Here is a 19,356-nt window from a genome sequence, read left to right as displayed (position 1 = left end):
CTACATGAAAAATTCAAAAATTTTAAAACACTTAAATTATCCTTTCATTGTGCATTTCTACTGCCAGCAGTTTATCCAGGAGAAATCATGGGCACGAATGCAAGGTGCAGTCCTGGTTATAACAAACCATTAATGGAATTACATTGTGCAAGTCATACAGCAGGTGACGAGAGCCACAGAGCAGACGTGATGCATATTTATGGACACGGGACAGTCACAACAGCTGACATGAACACGTGAGGCCAAGGCACTTCCCAACTCCCTGTGAAGAATGTACCGTGTGTCCATACTTTGCACACGAGGAAAGAGGACAAGCAGCTCACTCAGAGTCACCAGCCAGGGAGCGGCAGAACAGGATGGGGACCTGGGTCTGTCTGCATCAGCCTTCCGTGCTCTTAATCCCACACCCCGCTGCCCTTCTGCTTCAAATTAAGTGAAAAAATCGAAACAAGTCTCGTTTAACAGCCAAGCACTCAGCGCAGGGCCAATTAATGATCCAACAGTCAGATGGAGGCCACAGAACTAGCCCCCCTAACGCAACAGAATGAATCAGGCAAGACCAAGTTTAACGTTCTTGTCAGTTATTTATTATTCGTCATTCTAAAGACGAGCACATTTACAGCATACATAGCTTTCAGTGAGCTAAGAATATATAAAACAGTAACTGCATGTTTATATATATATTAATACTGCCCAAAACAAATAAATAAAAGTACCTTAGTGCACTAAGTTTGGCAGATACAATTGCGTAGGACAAAACTATTATACAGTATTTATACATTTTCAAGGAAACCAGGGGCCACTGTGCTGCCTTGACAACCCACAGCACACCCCGGGTTTTCAGTGTCTCATTGGGGGCCTTATAAGGAACCCTGGACGGAATCCCTATTTTACGGTAACCTATAAAACCACCTTCTTTGTACAACGAAAACTCAAAGCTCCCATGTGACCCGAGGAGCTGCTGGCCACCACCATGCCTCAGTCAGCAAGCGTGGGGAGTAGGTGATGCCCTGTGAGACCTGTCCCACGGGAGCCCAGCTGCAAGGCTCACAACACTGAAACCTGAATACATTCTACATAACTAGCCAAGTCTTCGAGTTGTGTGATGATCCAAATATGAAGCCAAAATCGGGAACATAATCCACAGAAAGGTGCTACATGCAAAACTGCTAACAGTTGACTCAACATTTGTTATTATATTCCCTTTGGATAAATGCAGGCATTTACTGTTCCTCAGACCAAAAAAAAAATTCTGAAAACAATACAGGTGACATTTAATTTAAAAAGACAAGGGAATATATTTAAAGGTAGTGACGTTAAAAATGAGAAAAGATGGCGATATGAGGGATACTAAAAAAAGTACAAATAAAAATGAAATGGTGGAGAGGTGAAAGGCTGACTCAGCCATATTGGAAACTGTCTTTGAACAGGGATGGGCGAAACAGGAGCCCCTGACACCAGCGACTGCCACTTCTGCAGTTGGGTTTGGTGGACAGGTTTCTCTGCCGCCACCCTCCAGTGACCCCCGCTGCGACAGATGGGACAGTGAGCTACAACCATCCCTCACAGATGCGTCATCCACACCAGCTCACACTTCACCATCGGGCATCAGGAGACAGCAGGCTCTGTCTGTGCAGTGACTTCTGAGTAGGAAGGGGTCTGGAACGTCACCCAGTTCCACCCTGCTGCCCACCCGCGCTGTGTCCCTGCCGTGGGGTGGCCTGTGCCTCAGCTCCCCAGGCCCACATCTGTTACATGTTTCCAAGTGACATTTCTAGAGGACCCCAAAGAATACCCAGAATTTCAGATACAGGCATTTCCTGAGGGTCACCAATCATTAGATCAGCATCACGAGTATGTGCCACACGTATTTCTTTTACAGCCTTTTAAATAACATGTAAACATCATCACCATGATCAACAGAATTGATAAGACACATAAACTAAGAAAAAAACTGCTATGTGCAGATAAGACTCATCATCTATAATAGATGATGAGACATAATTTTCTATGAAATCCCTAAGTTAATCCCTTTCAAAATCTCATTTTAGGAGCTAATTTCAACTTTCTCAATAGTCACTTTACAGAACAGAATGAGAAGAGGATAGTAACAATTATTGCAAACTTAAAAGACACTTTCATCAGACATTCAAACATGATCGTATTGTCTTTTACAAGACAATAAACTGGGAAACCCACAAAAGGACATCTGTTCTGAAAAGCTTTAGGCTTCCACCAGCTACACACACAAACCCCCAGTGTGGTGACAGGCACTGGCCATACCTCATGCAGGTCCTGGGTACTGTAACTCAACATCCAGAGAAGAAGGGGAGCCGCACCGTGGGGCCTGGTGGGACTGGATGTGGGGCTTAGGAGAACAGGAGGCAGCTGGCTTCACGTTCTCAAGCAGACACCCTGTTCTATAACTCGTACGTGACAGACATGGCCCCCACTGGGCAAGGGGCTTTGCAGGTGTGATCTTCTCATAGTCTTATCTCAGGCTGATGCCTCAACCTTTACTTCAGCTTCTGGTGTCCCCTGTACTGTTACAGACAGGACATTTGTTAGAACCACCTGCCCTCACTGCACGAGCCAGCTAGCTTCTTTCCCCAAATCTTGGTAGCATTGAACATTTACGGGTCTGCCCAGGATGCAGTTGTTTACTATTTACTGTTTTACATTCAGAGTTTTAAAAAGTAGATAGTAATTCAATGCTCAATTGAGTTACTCAGTAGAAAAATAAGTTAGGTGAGCAGCGCCTAAGTGGGCATTTAAAAAAGTCTTGTAGCATTTCAGAAAAACCTAGTTTGATTGGGACACGTGACTACAGATGGGACGTTTAAATGGACTGTCATTACTATTCACACTATGGAGCCAAACGTCACCTCCTGCTGATTCCAAGGTGGGGGTGGGGGCGGGGGGAGGTGCGAGGGCATGCTTCATAGGCTCTTTAGTGGAAGATTCTTTTAAAACACAAAAATAAAATCCAATCCTTCAGATCTTCTTGAAGAATTCCTATATGACACTAGAGGGTACCCACATTGTTTTGTGACAGCTAATTAGAGGACACCGTGTGTTCACGTTTCGACCTTGCCGTAAGTCCCTTCGGGAGGCCTGTAATGCCTGGGGAAAGCCTTCAGCTGCAGGGAATTAAACGCATATTTGCGACTTCCAACATTCTTCATTGTATTTTCTCTTCGACAACCCTCACTGGGGAAAAAACAAGCACAAGAAGTGACAGCAGTAAAAAAGGAAAAAAGAAAAGACTTAAACTAAGATGAAATGAACTGATTATTCTCATAGCATTAAAAAAAAAAAAAAAGCCTGATTAATTTAAATGGGTGCCGGACCATTTACAACAATACACACGCAGGATGGTGGGTTTCGGAACAAGGCCGTTAAGAAGCACAGAGACGGACACGTGCTCAACGGGACAGCGAGCCCTGCATTTCCAAAAGCAGCACCGTAGCTAAGTGGAAGCAAACTTTTTTTTTAAGTTAATGGTTTCATGTATTTCACGTGTAGTTATCTGAGGGTCTGGCATAACTAGTGGTTCAGAGCTTCTGTTACACGGCGAATTAAATGGGAAAATAAATAGTGGACTCTTACCCAAGCCTTAAAAGAGCTGTGTTTTTCTGTGTTAGCAACAGCTGTCAATCACCTCAAATTCAAAATGCTGATTTTCCTTGCAAAATTCAACATGGGGCAAAGCCATCTGGCTGAGAAGGCAGCTCTAACATGCTGTCTCCTGGGCAGGTACAAAGCAGTCCAGGGGCCCAGGTGATGGCTGCACCATGGGTCTGCACGGGTCTCAGGGCTGGAGCGTCGTGAAGGAGTGACCCCGACCAAAGTGTCCTGGTGGCTGCCAGATGCTTTTTCCAGGCGGGCTGCCCTTATTGTGGTCGCCTCTCAGAAGAGTGCCACTGAGCCCAACAGTGCCCTTCCCTAGACAGCCTGCTGTCTCCAGCTGCATTTGATGGGGGGTTGTCATGGCAACCCAGTGGGCAAATCAAACATGGAGCAGGAGGATGAGGGGTGAGGCAGGCTTCCCGTTCCCCAATGAAGCATCAGGGGAGTTCTTTGGGAAGGGTTCCGATGTAGACCACAAATTAACAGGCAAAAGCGATTCTGAATATAAATGACTTCCTATAGCATAGTCTAACTTTATATTTTTATAATATTCTGAGATTTGCAATTACATCAACTAGTTATCAAATTCAGTACAAAATCCCCCTCCTGAGATGTAAAATTTTCCGTTACCAAGAAACAGTGATTAAAAAAAACATTTCCAGTCATATGAACACCATTATGTCATGCATTTTAAAAAATGTATCAGTGGCAAGTGCTCGAGTCTTTTAAAGTGAAAATGACAGTCTCATTTTCAAGAACATGTAAAATATTTTTGGTAAGACAGCAATTTTATTCAAAAGGTAAGCTCAGGTAGCTCAGAAACGTATCCACCTGCTTGTTATTAAGTAATTTAGTGACTCAAATATGCTTCCCTGTCACCACAGCCTCAGGCCCTCAGCAAGACGCGGGTCATCTGAGCTGAACGCTAGGCCTCACGTGCAAGGAGCCCCTAGTGTTTGCTCACATCCAGTAATCAAATAAAAATATATTTCCACTTAAAGCAGAAGCTCTAGTTCTATGCACAGTTCATCTCATTTAATCTTCGCAAACTCTCACATTATCGGACTCTGTCAGATATGGCTTCTCTATTTACACAGAAGTGTGTGTACTTCTCAGAAACCACCGATCACGAGCAAATGCCAAACTGCTTTGAGGAGCAAAGAATAATGTGTGAACATAAACATTATCTTTTATTTACGTGTTGAAGAAGCTAATTACTGCTTTAACTGGCTGAATACATTATACCATAAATTATTTCTTTTTGAGGACATCCATTTTTTAAATGAAAAATCAGAATGAAAACCCGAATGACAACTCATTTTAGGGACGCCTCTGGTTTTCCCTTTCATGTGGGGATCGCCCACTTTAGAACCCATCTGGACATCGGTGCTTAGTGACCCTGAGAGTACAGAGTGGCTGCCTGCGACCAGTGCTCACACCACCTGAGAAGCCGCTTGAAAACCATCACCAAATCTCAGCAATTCCCCTTTCCCGAGTCATCTTCCCCTCTTTGTTTCATCCTGCCTATTTCTCACTAAAGCAGAAAAGATTCTAGATACACATTTAGCCTGATTTAACGGGTAAAAGGCCTTAGTGACATTAAAGCTTAGCACAGAGGGTATGCATACTGAGTCTCTTTTCTCAGATAGTCTACAAAAAAAAAAAAACAACAACCCACAGCCTAGGCTGATGGAGTCTTTCCTCGTGCTGACCCTGTAAAGTTACAATGCATTGCCTTTTGACCCAGCCCCTAAAGAGAAAACCAAAGCACCTACCCTCCCTCCCTTCCATCCATTTCCCGTTAACTGAGCAGCCAAACCTACACAAGGCAGGAAGGCCTGGCGGGCAGCATGACAGCTGGGGGGCAGCCTCTGGTGTCCATCAGGCCCCCTGGAGGGTTGATGTTTGTGCCTTAGTTTGAAGGAGGGCAAGTGGTAAACACACTTCTCAAAGAATCTGGACAGGGCCTCATCTAGCACCCAGCGTCATGTTCTACAACTCTCCACTGCCTGTCACTGGCACTCGGAGACTCCCTACTGAAGGATGTCAGCTGCTGTGTCACACAACAGCCACCTCACTTATTCTAGAAAAGACAGTGACCACATTGCACTTGTGAGAAGACTGGACTCAGCCACAGGTGTGACACCTGCCCCAGGGCCCCTGCCGTGCTTTGAGCACATGAGAAGGACAGTCTTCCACTTTAGAATGTACAGTCTGAGCCTGGCATTTGTCACTCACTGCTAACTCCTTCTGTGATTCCTAGAACCCAGACCCAGATCTCATACCGAACAGACAAATCCCAGAGTAAGTTCTGGAAGTCGTGGAGAGGGAAGAGAGGCCAGAGTCTGTGGTGGGCTGGGTTTTTGTGCACACGTGGGTGTAAAGTTCCTGGAAAAGGCAGCTTCTCTGAATTCACCCAAATTTTTCTAGACTGGCTAAAAAAAAAAATCCACTTTCATAAAATACAGTGTATGGGCAACCAGCTGGAGGTCAAAAACAGATCACAACAAATTTGAACTGGAAGACAGAGAAGCACTGAGTATTTCTGATATGGGGTCTGAGGAATTTCCCCCTAGTTTATTGTTACCTTTACAGGTGTACAACTACCCTTCTGTCAAATGTGAATGTCAAGGTTATAAACTGTCCCATTTTATGGACAGTGCCTTGTTAAAATTAAGTGATAATAGCAAAAACCAAAGCAACTCTCTCTCACAGCTCCCCTTGGCACAACTGCCCAAAAGGTAGGCCTCATTTTTTTTTTTTTTTTGGTGACTTTTCTTTGACTTTTTTTTTTTTTTTTCATTATCAACAGACATTTGATTTATAAGAGAGAAAAGATGTCTGGACTTTAATCTGAATTTAAAGATGCAGTTTCTAAAATGAAAAATGCTATTTCAAGAAAAATAAATGTATATAACTTTAACAGCCTTTTGTTACTAAATGCATTAATCCCTGTAATCAGTTTAATGATCCTTAAGGATGTAAAAGAGTAAATCGAAAGTCACATGCAATGCGTTATTTTTATGTGCCTGATTTGGTATAATGTGCTACTGTATTCACAGCTTTGTGTCATCTCAACTTGGAAATGATAAACATAGGCAAGGAAATGTTATGATGCTGCAAACTGTTTGCTACCATAAGTTAAGGAACTACGCTTTGAAATGAAAGCAGAAAGTACATGTCCTATTAAATAGGCTTATGTAGATGACCCACTTATAAAGCGCCTATCATTTTCATTGCTCTTCAAAAGGAAAGGAAGGGTATGCAGAACATTTAAAGAATAGTATCAAGTATACACATTGTTTTCAGACAGAATTCCTTTCTCTGGGAAACGGGGCACATGAGAGAGACAGGTAATAAACAGCTTTACATCAGAAGGGAGGAGATTCAGTACAGGCCAGCTAAACAATGCAGTCACAGGGCACTGTAGGAACATGTTACAAGCACTAAAAACTGTAGGATGTAAACGAACAAGTCTTCTTGGTGAAATAACTGGGCAGGTATTTACAGTTCAGAACAACAAAACGTCAAACTGTAAGGCATGAAATATTTCTTGGCAGACCTCGCTTTGACACATTCCTTCTGTCCAGTTAGGTGCGCGGTGGCTGGACATATTCTGGCACTTTTGTTTTTCTTGTGACTTATTTAATTTTTCATAATGACATTCACTTGCAACGCAATTTGGTCACCAGGTATGCTATGCTCAGAAAGAGCCACACAATCAGTAAATTGGGGCTCAGAGCTAATAAAGGGATGGAACAGAGGAGGCTGGGGTCTAGCCTTAAGTCTCGGATGGGTACCAGGCCGCTCAAGTTCTTCTGGGTGACTACCTCCCGTGTTCCAATGCTGTGAAAAGGAAAACGTTTGGAAGGAAAAGAGAAAGGGAATAAAGAAAAGAGACACGTGCAATGGATTTTATCAAAAATATGGAAAAAAGAGGAGAACCAAGAGACAAAATTAAAAAAATAAAATGGAATGAAGCCACAACAGAAAGAAAAGATGAGATGCAGAAAAGGACGTAAAAGGAATATCAAAACAAAACCAGCACAGTTACAAGAAAAAAGGAGAGAAAGAGAAGTGAAAATAAGGAAAAAATACTGTAGTCTACTGAAAACACACACATGTAGGCTGACTAATGGTTTTCCATGTTCACGCTCTCGGCCGCCACACGCACCGCCATGCCGCCCGCCATGCTCTCACATGCCGCAGAGACGAGGCCCTCAAATAGCAAGCTGAACATGAAGAACCATGGGGAGAGGGGGAGTTTGACCTTCTCACATGTGTCTGAGCAGCGTGCCGCTGCTGTCTTGCCAAAGCTGCCTCTTGATTAATCGTTCAGACAATAACCATTTACCTCAAGTGTCAACTGGAGGCAGAGCCCTCACCGGACTCGCCTTGGCTCTCAGGCTAAGCAGTGGCAGGGCGTGAGCTACTGGTGGCTCCATTTTTCATGTTACTGTCCCCAAGAATGGTATGCAACCAAACTCACATTGAAATTTTGGCTTCCCCCACTTCTGGTCCAGAAGAAACGACCTGAGGTGAGAACGGCAGCTGGAACCATAGGACTCTGGAACCTCACCCTCTATGCATAGCCACCAAAGTGGCAACAGTGACACAGAATCAGAAGTGACGGGACACAGTGGGTAGCCCATGAGGACCTATTAGGAGAGAGGCAGGCCAGAGGTCCTCCCGGGCTTTCCCAGAGGAAGCTGGAAGCCCTGGACTGGCCCTGCTGGGATATGCCATTCTGATATGCCACTTTCCATGCTGTGAGCACTGACGGTCTCATTCCCAGCCAGGACAGTCTAGGGGGGTCACTGTAGCTACTTAGGAAGGCACACTCTGTGTTTCAGCCCTCGGATTGGGGACAGAGGGGACCACCAACAGTGAACTGGAATCAGCTCAGATGGCTCACAAGGACCAAGTGGACATATCTTTTCCCCACTCCCATGGTGTCCCATGGTGTCACACTGGTAGCTTGAAATAGGCCCCAGTGAGAGTATTTATGCCACAGAAATTGGCAAGCACTACAGATCAGGGCTTGTTGTTTGCTTAATTGAAGAGAGTTGGTTGTTCACCACTCGCTAGCACAGCACTGCCACCGCTCACCCTGGGCCTCCAGGACAGCCTGGGTACCAGCTTTGCCCCTGGCCCCCGTACCCCAGCCTGCATGCTCGACTCTCCCATCTGGTTAGATGCAAGCGAGAAAGCAAGAGAACCAAAATGCACTCCTCCACTCAAGGGCACGGCCACCATTCACTGCTGCCTCCTTAGGGCTCTCGGCTGAACCACATGTCCTGGCCACCCAGCAGCCAGAGATACTGGTTAGTGACCCAGCCCCCTCGGGCCTGCAGTATATGAACACACACATCTTCTCCACATGGGTCAGTCAGAAAACATGGAAGTCGGGTGGAACAGCGTCGCCTTACAGCAAATGCAGGCGGCGAGAGCCACAAGGTCAGGTGGGCAAGGCAGCAGTGAGCCACGCCCTGGGTGGGAGCTACGAGGATTCTGGGGGATGGGCAGAGGCAGAATGGGATGGGGCTGTGCTTCTGTTTTTAGTAACTTCTTAAACGATTAGTAAGGTGGCACATGTTCACTGGAGAGATTTCAGAAAAGTCAGAAAAACATAAATAAGAAACTAAAAAGACAAGCATCATGGGAGGCGGGTGGGGTTTCAGAGAGGCAGGGGAGGCCCAGGGGATGGTGCCTGTTCCCAGGGGAGGAAGGTCCTTCCCTGCTCAGGGCCTGGGGGTCTTCACCAGGAATGGAGGGAAACATACTCAGAAGCGCTCAGAACAGTGACAGGAACAGTAACACCCAGAGGGCGGAGAGCAGGCACTCGGGAGGAGACCCAGGCGTGGGGACCCGGGTGGGAGGGTGACAGCTATGGGAGTAGACTGTCACTTTGGATTAAAGGCCTTGCATAGGTGCACCCTTTTTAACCTAGGGAATCAATGGGGCAGTGTGGCTGGGACAACACACAGGATGTTCAGTGCGCCCCTGAAGGACTCCACACCCACACACAGCTCAAACAGCCCGTGAGCACCAATGGGATAAATTATGCTGTTTTCCCAATGGGAAGGTCTATGTTTATTAACCTGAAAAAGTGCTCACAAGACAGTTAAGTGACAAAAGGCTGAAACAACAGGCAAAATTGCATGTGTAATTACATTTGTGCACGTGTGAGTTTTGTTTTCTATGTTCTTCAGGGACTGGTTAACCAGTGTGTGGCTTAACCACACTCACACCCGTGAGGGGTGTGTGTGTGTGTGTGTGTGTGTGTGTGTGTGTGTGTGTGTGTGTGTGTGTACAACCTACATTTTCTAATTTTCCTACAAGGAATATCAATTACTTGCGTGATAAAAAGTAAAAGCTGCTTTGTGTGCTGTAAACTATAATGCTAATCTGTACGCGTGTGGGCACTGCCCCCACAGCCCCACGGTGGGCTCCAGGCCAGCAGATGGGGCCGTCCCTGTCTCTCTAAGGAGCCACTTTCTCCCTGGTCTCCTGCGACCTGTGTGCTCACATGCAGTCAGAATGAATTATCGTTTTCGTCCCATTTGTTCCAGAAGCCAAGAGTGGACAATTGTCAACAATTGTTTCTATGGTCAATTGTCCACCTAGCTCAGGGCCTGGTCTACTGTAGGGTGTGTGTGCTACGTGCCGCTGAGTTGGCTGCGACTCCTGGCGACCCTGTGAATGAGTGACATCCAGTGTCCTGTCCCCAACAGCCCTGCTCAGCTCCTGGAGACTCCGCCTTTGGCTTCTCTTATGGAGCCCAACCATCTCGTATATGTTCTTCCTCTTTTTCTGCGGCCTCATATTTTCCCCAGCATTCTTGTCTTTGCCAGAGAACCCTGTGTTCTCATCATGTGACTGAAGTAGGACAGCTTCAGGTTTGTCATGTTTGCCTCCAGTGATGTCACAGGCTTAATTTGCTCTCCTGAACGGACCTGATCCTAACATCTGTTCCAACAACCACAGGTATCCCCTCTCCACGTTTTTTGTTTCTTTGCTGGCTGAGGTCTGCATGTCACCAGAGCGGTCCCTCTCACCACTTCACAGGTAACAGGGCACAGATGTGGCTGGAAACCCAGGCCCTGCCACCCCCCATGGCACCAGGGGCACTGAGCCTTAAGGGGACAGACTCCTTGAGGACAGGCTGTTAGTCAAGGGTGCTCCAGACAGGGGTCTCTGAGCCTCCACTGCTTCCCTGAGGCTGAGGGCAGGGAGGAGGTAAACTTGTCGAAAGTGCATAAATAGGTGGCCCTGAGGTGACAGAAAGGTTTAGATGAACTTGGAAAGACAAAACGGACAAAACGATTCCATTTTTACAGAATGCTGGAATCAAGAGGCAGGAGCTCAGGTGTGGTTTTTGTGCATTATTGTGAGAAGGTCAAACGGCAGAAACATACAGAAAGGATAAGAGAATTGAACGCTTTAAAGAATTTGGTGAGAGGACACATGACACAGAACATTCAGGAGGAGTGACTGCTGGAAACGAGACTGTGACAGCATTGGTGACTACAGTGAAGGAGACGGAAAACCAGGTTTCTTATCCTTTCTTTTGGTATGTGGGGTAAGGCGCTCCCCGGCAGTGCTTGAAACAAGGCATCGGTCAACAGTAGGCAGTTTTAGTCCCAGGTTTCATTCTGCAAACACGCCTGCTGCCTCAGAATCAGAACATGGTTAGGGTGAGGTCACCACAACCCACGGACAGGCAGGCAGGAGGCTGCTGTCACCACAGAACACTCATCTGACACTTTGCTCATGAAAGCAAATGGTGTCGGCTGCTGGGGAAAAAGCGGAGCAGACCCGTGCAACCTGCAGACGCACTTGTCACTCAAGTTTGAAAGGAGACATACGTATGATGTAAAGAGCAGATGCCTGCTGAGACAGCGCTGGCCCTAACTCACACCCACAGCAAGGCCGGTGGCTGGGGGGCAGGCCATGTGTCAAGCGGCTTGCACAGGAGCCATCCCATGTCACTTCCTGACACCTGAGCTTGCCCCGTCTACCTGTTTCAGTGCAGTCCTGCTCTAAAGACTGCAAGCTCCTTACTGCCCCCTGGACTTGAACGAGGACGCTGTCTCAATTAGACAGCGCCGACAGTTTGACTTTGAAGACACTGGTGCATTTTTCCAAAGTCAAACCAGGGCATGACGCTGGGGTCAGGGGGCTTGTGCCGGAGAGGGGGGGGCGGGAGGCAGCAGCGGGACCGGCCGGGCTGCAGTGGGCAGGCGGGCGGGCAGCGGGCAGCGGGCTCACCTGCGCATGCACTCCAGGGCCTGGGTGAAGACTTGCGGGGCCATGCCGTGCTCGTGCTGCAGGATCAGGCACTGCTCCAGCGTCACCGACATGGCCGTGCGGTCCTTGGCGCTCTTGCAGCTGGTGAACCGGACCCCATTGAGACGGCGGCAGATCTGCCAACAGGAAAACAGGCTGCACTTACAGGGGGACCACGCAGTGTGGAGACACCCTCCAAACGCATGGGACAGAGGACAGAGGGCCCGGCCACTCCCCGCCCAACGTCCTGCCAGAGCTGGTGCTGGCAACAGTCACTGCCCATGAGTGGCCTCGCTCCCTAGCCACCCCTCCTGTTCCTTCTCCCACAAGACATTCGTTCTCGGCCCAGGCCCCCTTCCCTTCTGAGGTGTCACCGTCTGTTCACTGATCTTACACGCTACCCTCTTCCAAACTATGCCCACACCATCTTGTCACGTGCAGCCCTTTGGTCCTGGCCCCTCAGAGGATGGGGGTTGGGGGCAGTAAAGACCACCTCAAGGAGATGAAAGCGGTTCACAGGATGCCCAGCCCCTGGCCAGGTGCCCATGCCTTTCTGGAAGGCATAGCACAGGCCCAGTGGTCTCCACTGTCCTCCTCACCCACACAGGTGGGAGCTCAGGAGACCACTTGCCTTTGGCCACCTCCTGACCACTGGGCCCTGCAGACCCTTCACCGTCCCCTACCACACCCAGGGTCCTGGCACAGGGTTGGGTGCCAGTGCCTCTCCCTCACTTATGAGGGGCTCACATGGTGGGGCCCCCTTCAGGCTGGGAAAAGGCCAGCTCAGGGCGCGGCCTCTCCCCATGGGAAGGACATTTTGAGTCATTTCCTCTGCACCACTGGGTACAATCTAGGTACACAGTCCCCAAGTCCAGAAAGTCCTACAACAAAAGTTGGGTGTTTTTTTTGGTAAGTTTGTGGCAACGTCATTTGGCAGCACACCCAGATGGGAACTGGTATCACCCCATTTTGAACAGTCCTCCCTTCAGTGAAGCAGTAGTAATGAGTTTGATTCCAGAATGCGGCCCAGACTCCTCCGGGGATGTACCCAGAGTGTCGTGCACATCACTGCACACACGTGCCCCAAGTCCACACCATGTCACCTCTGAAATACGGAAGCATGTGAATTCCAAACCATGTGGCCACATGAGCCTCAGGTAAGGACCTGCGCCTGTGGACCCACACCAACTGCTACGTGTTGGATGAGAAATGACCCAAGCTGGACCCTGGTGGGCTCCAGTGGTGTGGGTTCTCCAGAAAGACCTGAGCCACCGCAGACTGCCCTGAGCACGGCACCGCACCTGCTTCTCAGGCCAGCAGAGCCGAATAGGCTGCCACCCCAGGATGCCACCAGGCACACAGAACAGTGTGGTCTGAGCACTGTGTCCAAGGAAAGACAAAATGGGAAATGCCCAAAAAACCTCAGCCATGACCACCAGGAGGAGGACAGGCTTCTTTTGAGGACAAAAAAAAAGTGAAAATGAAAGAAAAATGCCCTAAGTGCCCCTAAGCTAGGTGAAGAGTGACGACTCAGCCTTGTTAAAATTGTAACCGACGAAGTAAGGGAGCCCGTGGACATGCTCACTGAACTCCACAGGCTGCAGGGTTCACGACCCAGATGCGTGACACAAGCCAGAAGTACCACATGCACAGAGGGCCCATCCAGGCCTAACAGGAGCTTGCAGGAGGAGGGCCCAAGGGGGCAGTCCGCAGTGCCAGGCTCCAGTCTCCAGGGGCCGCCACCAGCCTGGGGGCTCTGCTGGTCTCCCCATATGTGAAGTGAGGTGTTGGACCTGACTCATGATATTCTGTTTAGCTAGGGACCCCCTGCTCACACACAGTAATGAAAACAAATAAGATCCAGAAAAGGAGGCCACCCTGGGCAAGTGGGGATGGGAGGTCCCAGCATGTGAGTGGCTTGCGCGGCTGCCCTCACACCCACCGGCCCCCGCAGCAGATCCCAAGTGGACAACACGAGATCTGATGCATCCAAGGGTCTCTGAGACCCTTCTATCCCTGAAGCTATGCTTCTATACCTTGGGGACTCCACTGGGAACAAAAACTACAGGCGGCATGGTCTGCTTTTTTCACCTGGTGACGGGATGGTCCCTCATCGCTCTGGGGGATGATTTTTCTATCACGTAGGGAGAGAAAAACAACCACACTTCCCAAACAAGGTATGCACAAGTCTCTGTAAAGCTGTGGGGGGACAGCCCTCCAACCTGTCCTCGGGCTCCATAACCAGGGCAGTGGCCCAGCTGTCAGTGGGCAGGGCAGGGCCAACTCCTTCCCCAGGGCAGAGGGCTGCGTGCCCATCCTTCCCCTGTGCTCAGGCCAGGCAGGGAGCTGGGATGCCATCTGGGGCCACGTGTGCCCCTGGTTCTATGTGCGTGAGTCCCAACACCAGAGAGGTCCCAGTGATGCCACGGAGACAAGGCAACCCCAACCCCCATCAGGGGAGTGAACGATGTGTAGGGACACTGCCCTGGCACCAGACTCTGAGCAGAGACTCAGAACTCCACAGGCAAATCTGTGAGAAGGTATTTCAGGGGTGAGTACTCAAGGAAAAGGGATTGAACTGCAACGTACAATAAGTGTAGCCTAAAGAGACTGCAAAGGCCTCCCCGGTCGGCCTTTGGACCTATGAGGAAACGCAGGAGGCGGTAAGCTTTAGCTGCCATCAACTGCGCAGGCTTCTGAAGGTGACAACTATCAGCGGCCAGGTTATTAAAAGGCCCCGGGGACAGATTCTGGGTCAAGCTTATGAGAATTCAGGCAGCCCAAAAGTAATGAACTCACAGGTGACTTTCAGTATCTGCCCGAGTTTGGGGACACACTCAGTGACTTTGCCTCGTTCCTCCTGGAGGAACGTGCTCCCTGGGTGCCTGGCCGAGACTCGGACATCTGCTCTTACTGTGGCTGGCGCCAGCCGGCCCAACAGCAGCCCCTTTCCTCCCCGTGCCGCGTACCTCAGCAGCTTGCCAGAGGATGTCCACGTTCTTGTTCTTCCTGGCATGGACGTTCTGGGCCAGGAACCGCAGCAGCTCGGGCAGGCACGTCTGGCTCCGGGACCGCGGCAAGCCTGGAGGACAGGAGTCGGGCTGGGGCCGTGCAGGGACTCAGTCCAGGGAGCCCTCGAGCGCGGAAATGACAAGGGAGGCGTTTCCGGCCACAGCTGGAAGTTTAGTGTCATTGCAGCAGGAAGGATGGTGTGTTTAGGGCCTGGACCTGGCGGCCAGCATGGTGGGCACTTAACTACTTTCACTGCCATTCCAGTCCCACCAGCAAGGGGCACTCGCTTCCTCCCCTTTCAGCTCTACCAAGGGGCTAGAGGGCAGACACGGCACCATCAAAGGAGAGAGAGAGAGGGAGGCCAGCCATCTAGTCTTCACAACCTTCCGTCAGAGATGGAAGACACTTAGGGCAGTGGGTGTCGGCCACTGAGGGGGCTTGGCCGTCCCTGGGGGCGTGGGAAGCACAGCGTCCTGCAGGTGAACTTGGCATGACCCAGGCAGGCGTCCTCCTACCCTCTCCAACAGCTCCCTCTGCCACCAGGACATCTCCAACCCTTCTAGGACCCTTCAAACTGGCAGACCAGTCAGATCGCCTCCCCTAAAAAATCTGGGATGTTCAGACACCGGGATTATTAGGGAAAGAGAGAAGTGTCAAGGTCACATCTGAGGAAAACAGCCATGGTGCCTGAACCCCCAGACTGAAACCAAATACATGGGGTTCTGAGGTCGAGCTGAACATACAGTGAGCACCACACAACCTCACCCTGGGGGACACAGGCTCCTATACTAATCATTTCACACTCCTGACATGTGCCCAGCATATGCAGCTCAGAGGGTGGGGCAGAAACAAAGAAACGGAAAGAAGGTACAGTCTGTGATGGGGGCTGTGGGCGCCCCGAGAAGGCAGGTGAGGAGCCAGGTTCCTGGGTGAGACAGCACCACCTCTCATCCCCAGACCAACAGTAGCTTCTCCCTGGCCTCCCCGCCGCCCCTTTAGCGACACCTGCCCACAGATGAACCGAGCACACACAGGGGTATTCACACAGTGGGCGCCAGCTTCTCAGCCTCACAGACCAGCAGTTCTCCGCGGGCTGAAAGCTGCATGTCCGCCGCTCCCGCAGCCTCCCGGGTCTGGGCCGCAGTCCAGAGCTGCTGGCCCCACGCTGGAGAGGCCACCTGAGCTGCCTTTGCTCCTGTAGAAGCCTCCGTCCTTGGCTCCGTCAACAGGCTGTTAATGTCTCCTGGGGCCTCGCATTAGTGGAAACTGCCCCCCCCAAAAAAAAATGTTGAGCATAGGACCCACCCTTCCTGACTACAATGCTCCTCAGTGACTAAAACAGTGTGTGACAGCCCCACGTGACGTAGGTGGGAGAACCAGCCAGAAAGGAGAACCTCCAGGACTGCAGCCTGAGTGGCGGGAAGGGCTCAAATACCCAAAGTGACACAACAGGTACAACCTACCACAAGTGAGGAAATACTTACAGTCCTCGGGCAAAACTTCCTTAAACTGCTCAAAGTAGGAATTTAAGCGCACCAAACTCTCCACGTTGATAACTTCTTGTAAAGACGTATCGCCAAACCTGCAGAGGTCACAGGAGATGCCATCAGTTGGCTAAGGTCGCTTTCTTCTAGCATGGCCACAATGTACAAGCCAACAACACTGAGTCTAACATTTACTGCGCACATCAAATTCTGAGCCACTTCCCACCTCCCAAACCTAAGGTCACCTCTACTGTGTCGGTCACAACATTAAACAGACTTCATGAGCAGGAGCCATGCACAGTTTGTTACAGATGTGCCCAAGAGGGTGTCAGAACTCGGTCAGTACCAGCCCCTCATGCAGCACAGCCCAGAAACCCCTCACAGTGCCCATCTGGGGGTCCCCATGTCCTCTCGTCCCAGAGGAGCTCAGGAGAGGTGACGGCAGGGGGGCTACGGCTGGGGAGTGGACAGTCCTGCACTTGGTCTGAATGACCACAGCAGACAAGCTGCTCCTCCTGGCTTGCTGGAGGCACCAGCTCTTCTCACCACGCAGATCACCTGTGCACCATGCAGACAGCCAGGGCCTGACAGATGTGACAGGGAGAGGAAGGCGCAACGCGGTCATGAAAACACGCAGGCTCTGAAGTGCAAGGCCTAGACGCCCAGCCCAGCTCCATCCCTCCCCTGCTGAGTGACAGCCCTGCACAGTAGCCTCTTCATGGTCCCACGTCATCACTTAGAGGGCCAGACTCCCTCCCGTGGGTCCACCACAGCCCGTCCACCCCCCGGGGACCATCTGGCTTGTCCTCTGGGCACCTGCTGCCTCAGGGGTCGCCCTGGGAAACTGGCAGCTGGGCCATCACTCTCCTTGCTGTCTCTGTCTCTGTCTCTCTCTCTCTCACCTGCCCAAGTGAAGCCCCGGCCTTCCATCTGACCGCTGCCACCACTCTCCATCCACACCACCCTGCCTGTCTATGGCCCGGACTCTTTCCAACAACTTCCCTGTCACACTTGTCCCCTCATACCGTTCCAGGACACGGCCAGCAAGCAAGCTACATAAAAGCTAAGCCTGACCATGTCCTGCCCTGCTACATTTCCGAGCAGGCTGACCCTACACCGAGGGTCATTGGATACTGACCACTGGGCTTAATGGCCCAGCAGGAATATGACTTATCATCCTGGAGACCAAATGTCCTTCACAGCAAGTACTTTAAGAGATCTGTTTATTCTAAAGCAAACACGAATATCACATATCATGATAAAACAGGAGAGATTTTCATGTACTAGTGGAAGGTCATGACAGGTTACACACACTCTACACCCCCCCACACACACACACACGTGTGCACACATTCCTTTACATGTAACTCCTCCCTGCTGCCTTTAGGATCAAGCGTGGCTCTCGACCTGGCACGCCGGCCTCTCTAACCTGACCACTGCCCATCCCTGCCCGGGACCTGGGCCTCCGGCCCCAGTTACTCCCCACCTGCCTTTGCTCAGGCTTCGTGGCCTGAGATACCAGGTCTCTCCTGCACCTTATCTGACCAACTCCTACTTACTCCTCTAAACCCACTTCAGCCATCACCCCCTCCAGGAAGCCCTCAGAGACCATGTTAGGTCTCATTAGGACCCCCCCTCCCTGCATTTACCTTCATCCCTGCACCCACATCTCTCTCCTACCAGCCCAAAGTCTCCTGAGGACACAGCCCACGTCTGGTTCATCTTTGTGTCCCTGGCACCAAAGGCAGGTCCAGGTAGATGGCTGCACTTAAAGACTGTTGGCCAAAAGAAGGGAAGGATGGCAAAGCCCATCTAGCACGTGGAGCCTGAATAGGACTGGGTACACATTCTACATCATCTCCACGACCACTCCAGCCACTCCGGGCCCCAAGGGGCCGGGCACACACCTCTCGGCCAGCGTCTGCTGCTCGTTGATGCCCACGTTGAAGAGAACGGGCTGCACCCGCAACAGCATCCCGCTCTGGATCTCCCGCGGCAGTGTGTCGAACAGCGAGCCGGGCAGAGGGATGCGCACGTTGAACCCATCCCTGGGAAACAGGCAACAGGACGGGAGGGGGCGTGAGAGGAGAAAAAGCAAGCTGCCAACACACGTGTGGACTGGCCGTGTGGCACAGTCATTTCCACACTGCTGGGCGTGAGCCTTTCAAGCGCTGTGACGTGAATGGAAAGGGCTGTGGTCGGCACTTTTAACCGAACGAAACAGAAGAAAACCAAAATTAAGAGTGCACTGCAGGTGATAAACAGAAATTAAGACACTGTGCTACTTCTGAGTTTAAAAAACACTTGTACCGATTTCCTGTGATGACGGGCAGCATGTCAGCCGATGCGCTGGAAGTGGCCTGAGTGACCTTGAAGGTCACGTTCCTCAAGTCCATGATCCCAAGGCTCATGTCCTCCAGCATGGCCAGCTCCTCACCTGGACACGAGAGGAGGGGGCCTGTCAGGTGGGGGGACCTGCCACCCTCCCGGTGGACTCAGCACAGTCACAGGGTGGGGCACAGATGGAGGGTGACAAGATCGGATGTGGCTGCGATCGGGACGAGAGCCTAGGCACGGGCCTCTCCCCTGGGTGGCTCGCTTCTCCACTAGTTAACGCTGCTGTGAATCCCATGGCCATGTTAGAAACACAGCCGGTGGGACCACGCGCCATACTGCCCAGCCCCTTCCTGGTGACAAAGGTGTAGGCAGGGAGACAGATGCGCATGGAGCCTCCGAAGGCAGAACCGGCTCGTCAGAAGGGGACAGAGATGGTGTAAAACAGCTGTGGCCAGGTCCTTGCACTGCCCGTGGCTTGGTGTTCACTGGATGTCTTATAACTCCAAAGATTAACAAATACTTTTTAAAGTTATCCATTTGTACCTTCTCAGAAGAAATAAATAAAAAATGAAGGTAGGGAGAAGAGAGCCTTTTTAGAGGGCAA

The 19,356-nt window shown here is 50.5% G+C and overlaps 1 protein-coding gene across 17 annotated transcripts in view; it reads right to left on the bottom strand.

The window, feature by feature from the left end:
* Positions 1-564: 564 nt before the first annotated feature.
* INPP4A (inositol polyphosphate-4-phosphatase type I A) overlaps positions 565-19,356 on the bottom strand; it is a 108,829-nt gene continuing 90,037 nt past the window's right edge. For 11 of the 17 annotated variants that reach the window (XM_074332328.1, XM_074332335.1, XM_074332338.1 and 8 more), the window contains 6 exons: positions 18,726-18,852; positions 18,323-18,463; positions 16,416-16,513; positions 14,889-15,001; positions 11,902-12,056; positions 565-7,476 (listed from right to left, as the gene is read on the bottom strand). In XM_074332328.1, the coding sequence (XP_074188429.1) occupies positions 7,296-7,476; positions 11,902-12,056; positions 14,889-15,001; positions 16,416-16,513; positions 18,323-18,463; positions 18,726-18,852 (815 nt within the window). In that variant the 3' untranslated portion in view covers positions 565-7,295. The remainder of the gene's footprint in view (positions 7,477-11,901; positions 12,057-14,888; positions 15,002-16,415; positions 16,514-18,322; positions 18,464-18,725; positions 18,853-19,356) is intronic. The other 6 variants (XM_074332336.1, XM_074332341.1, XM_074332343.1 and 3 more) reach the window with 1 other exon arrangement.

Source organism: Rhinolophus sinicus, linkage group LG05, assembly GCF_036562045.2.
Source record: "Rhinolophus sinicus isolate RSC01 linkage group LG05, ASM3656204v1, whole genome shotgun sequence".
NCBI lineage: Eukaryota > Metazoa > Chordata > Mammalia > Chiroptera > Rhinolophidae > Rhinolophus > Rhinolophus sinicus.
Note: the sequence above shows the minus strand (reverse complement) of the source record. Positions and strands in the feature narration are given on the sequence as shown.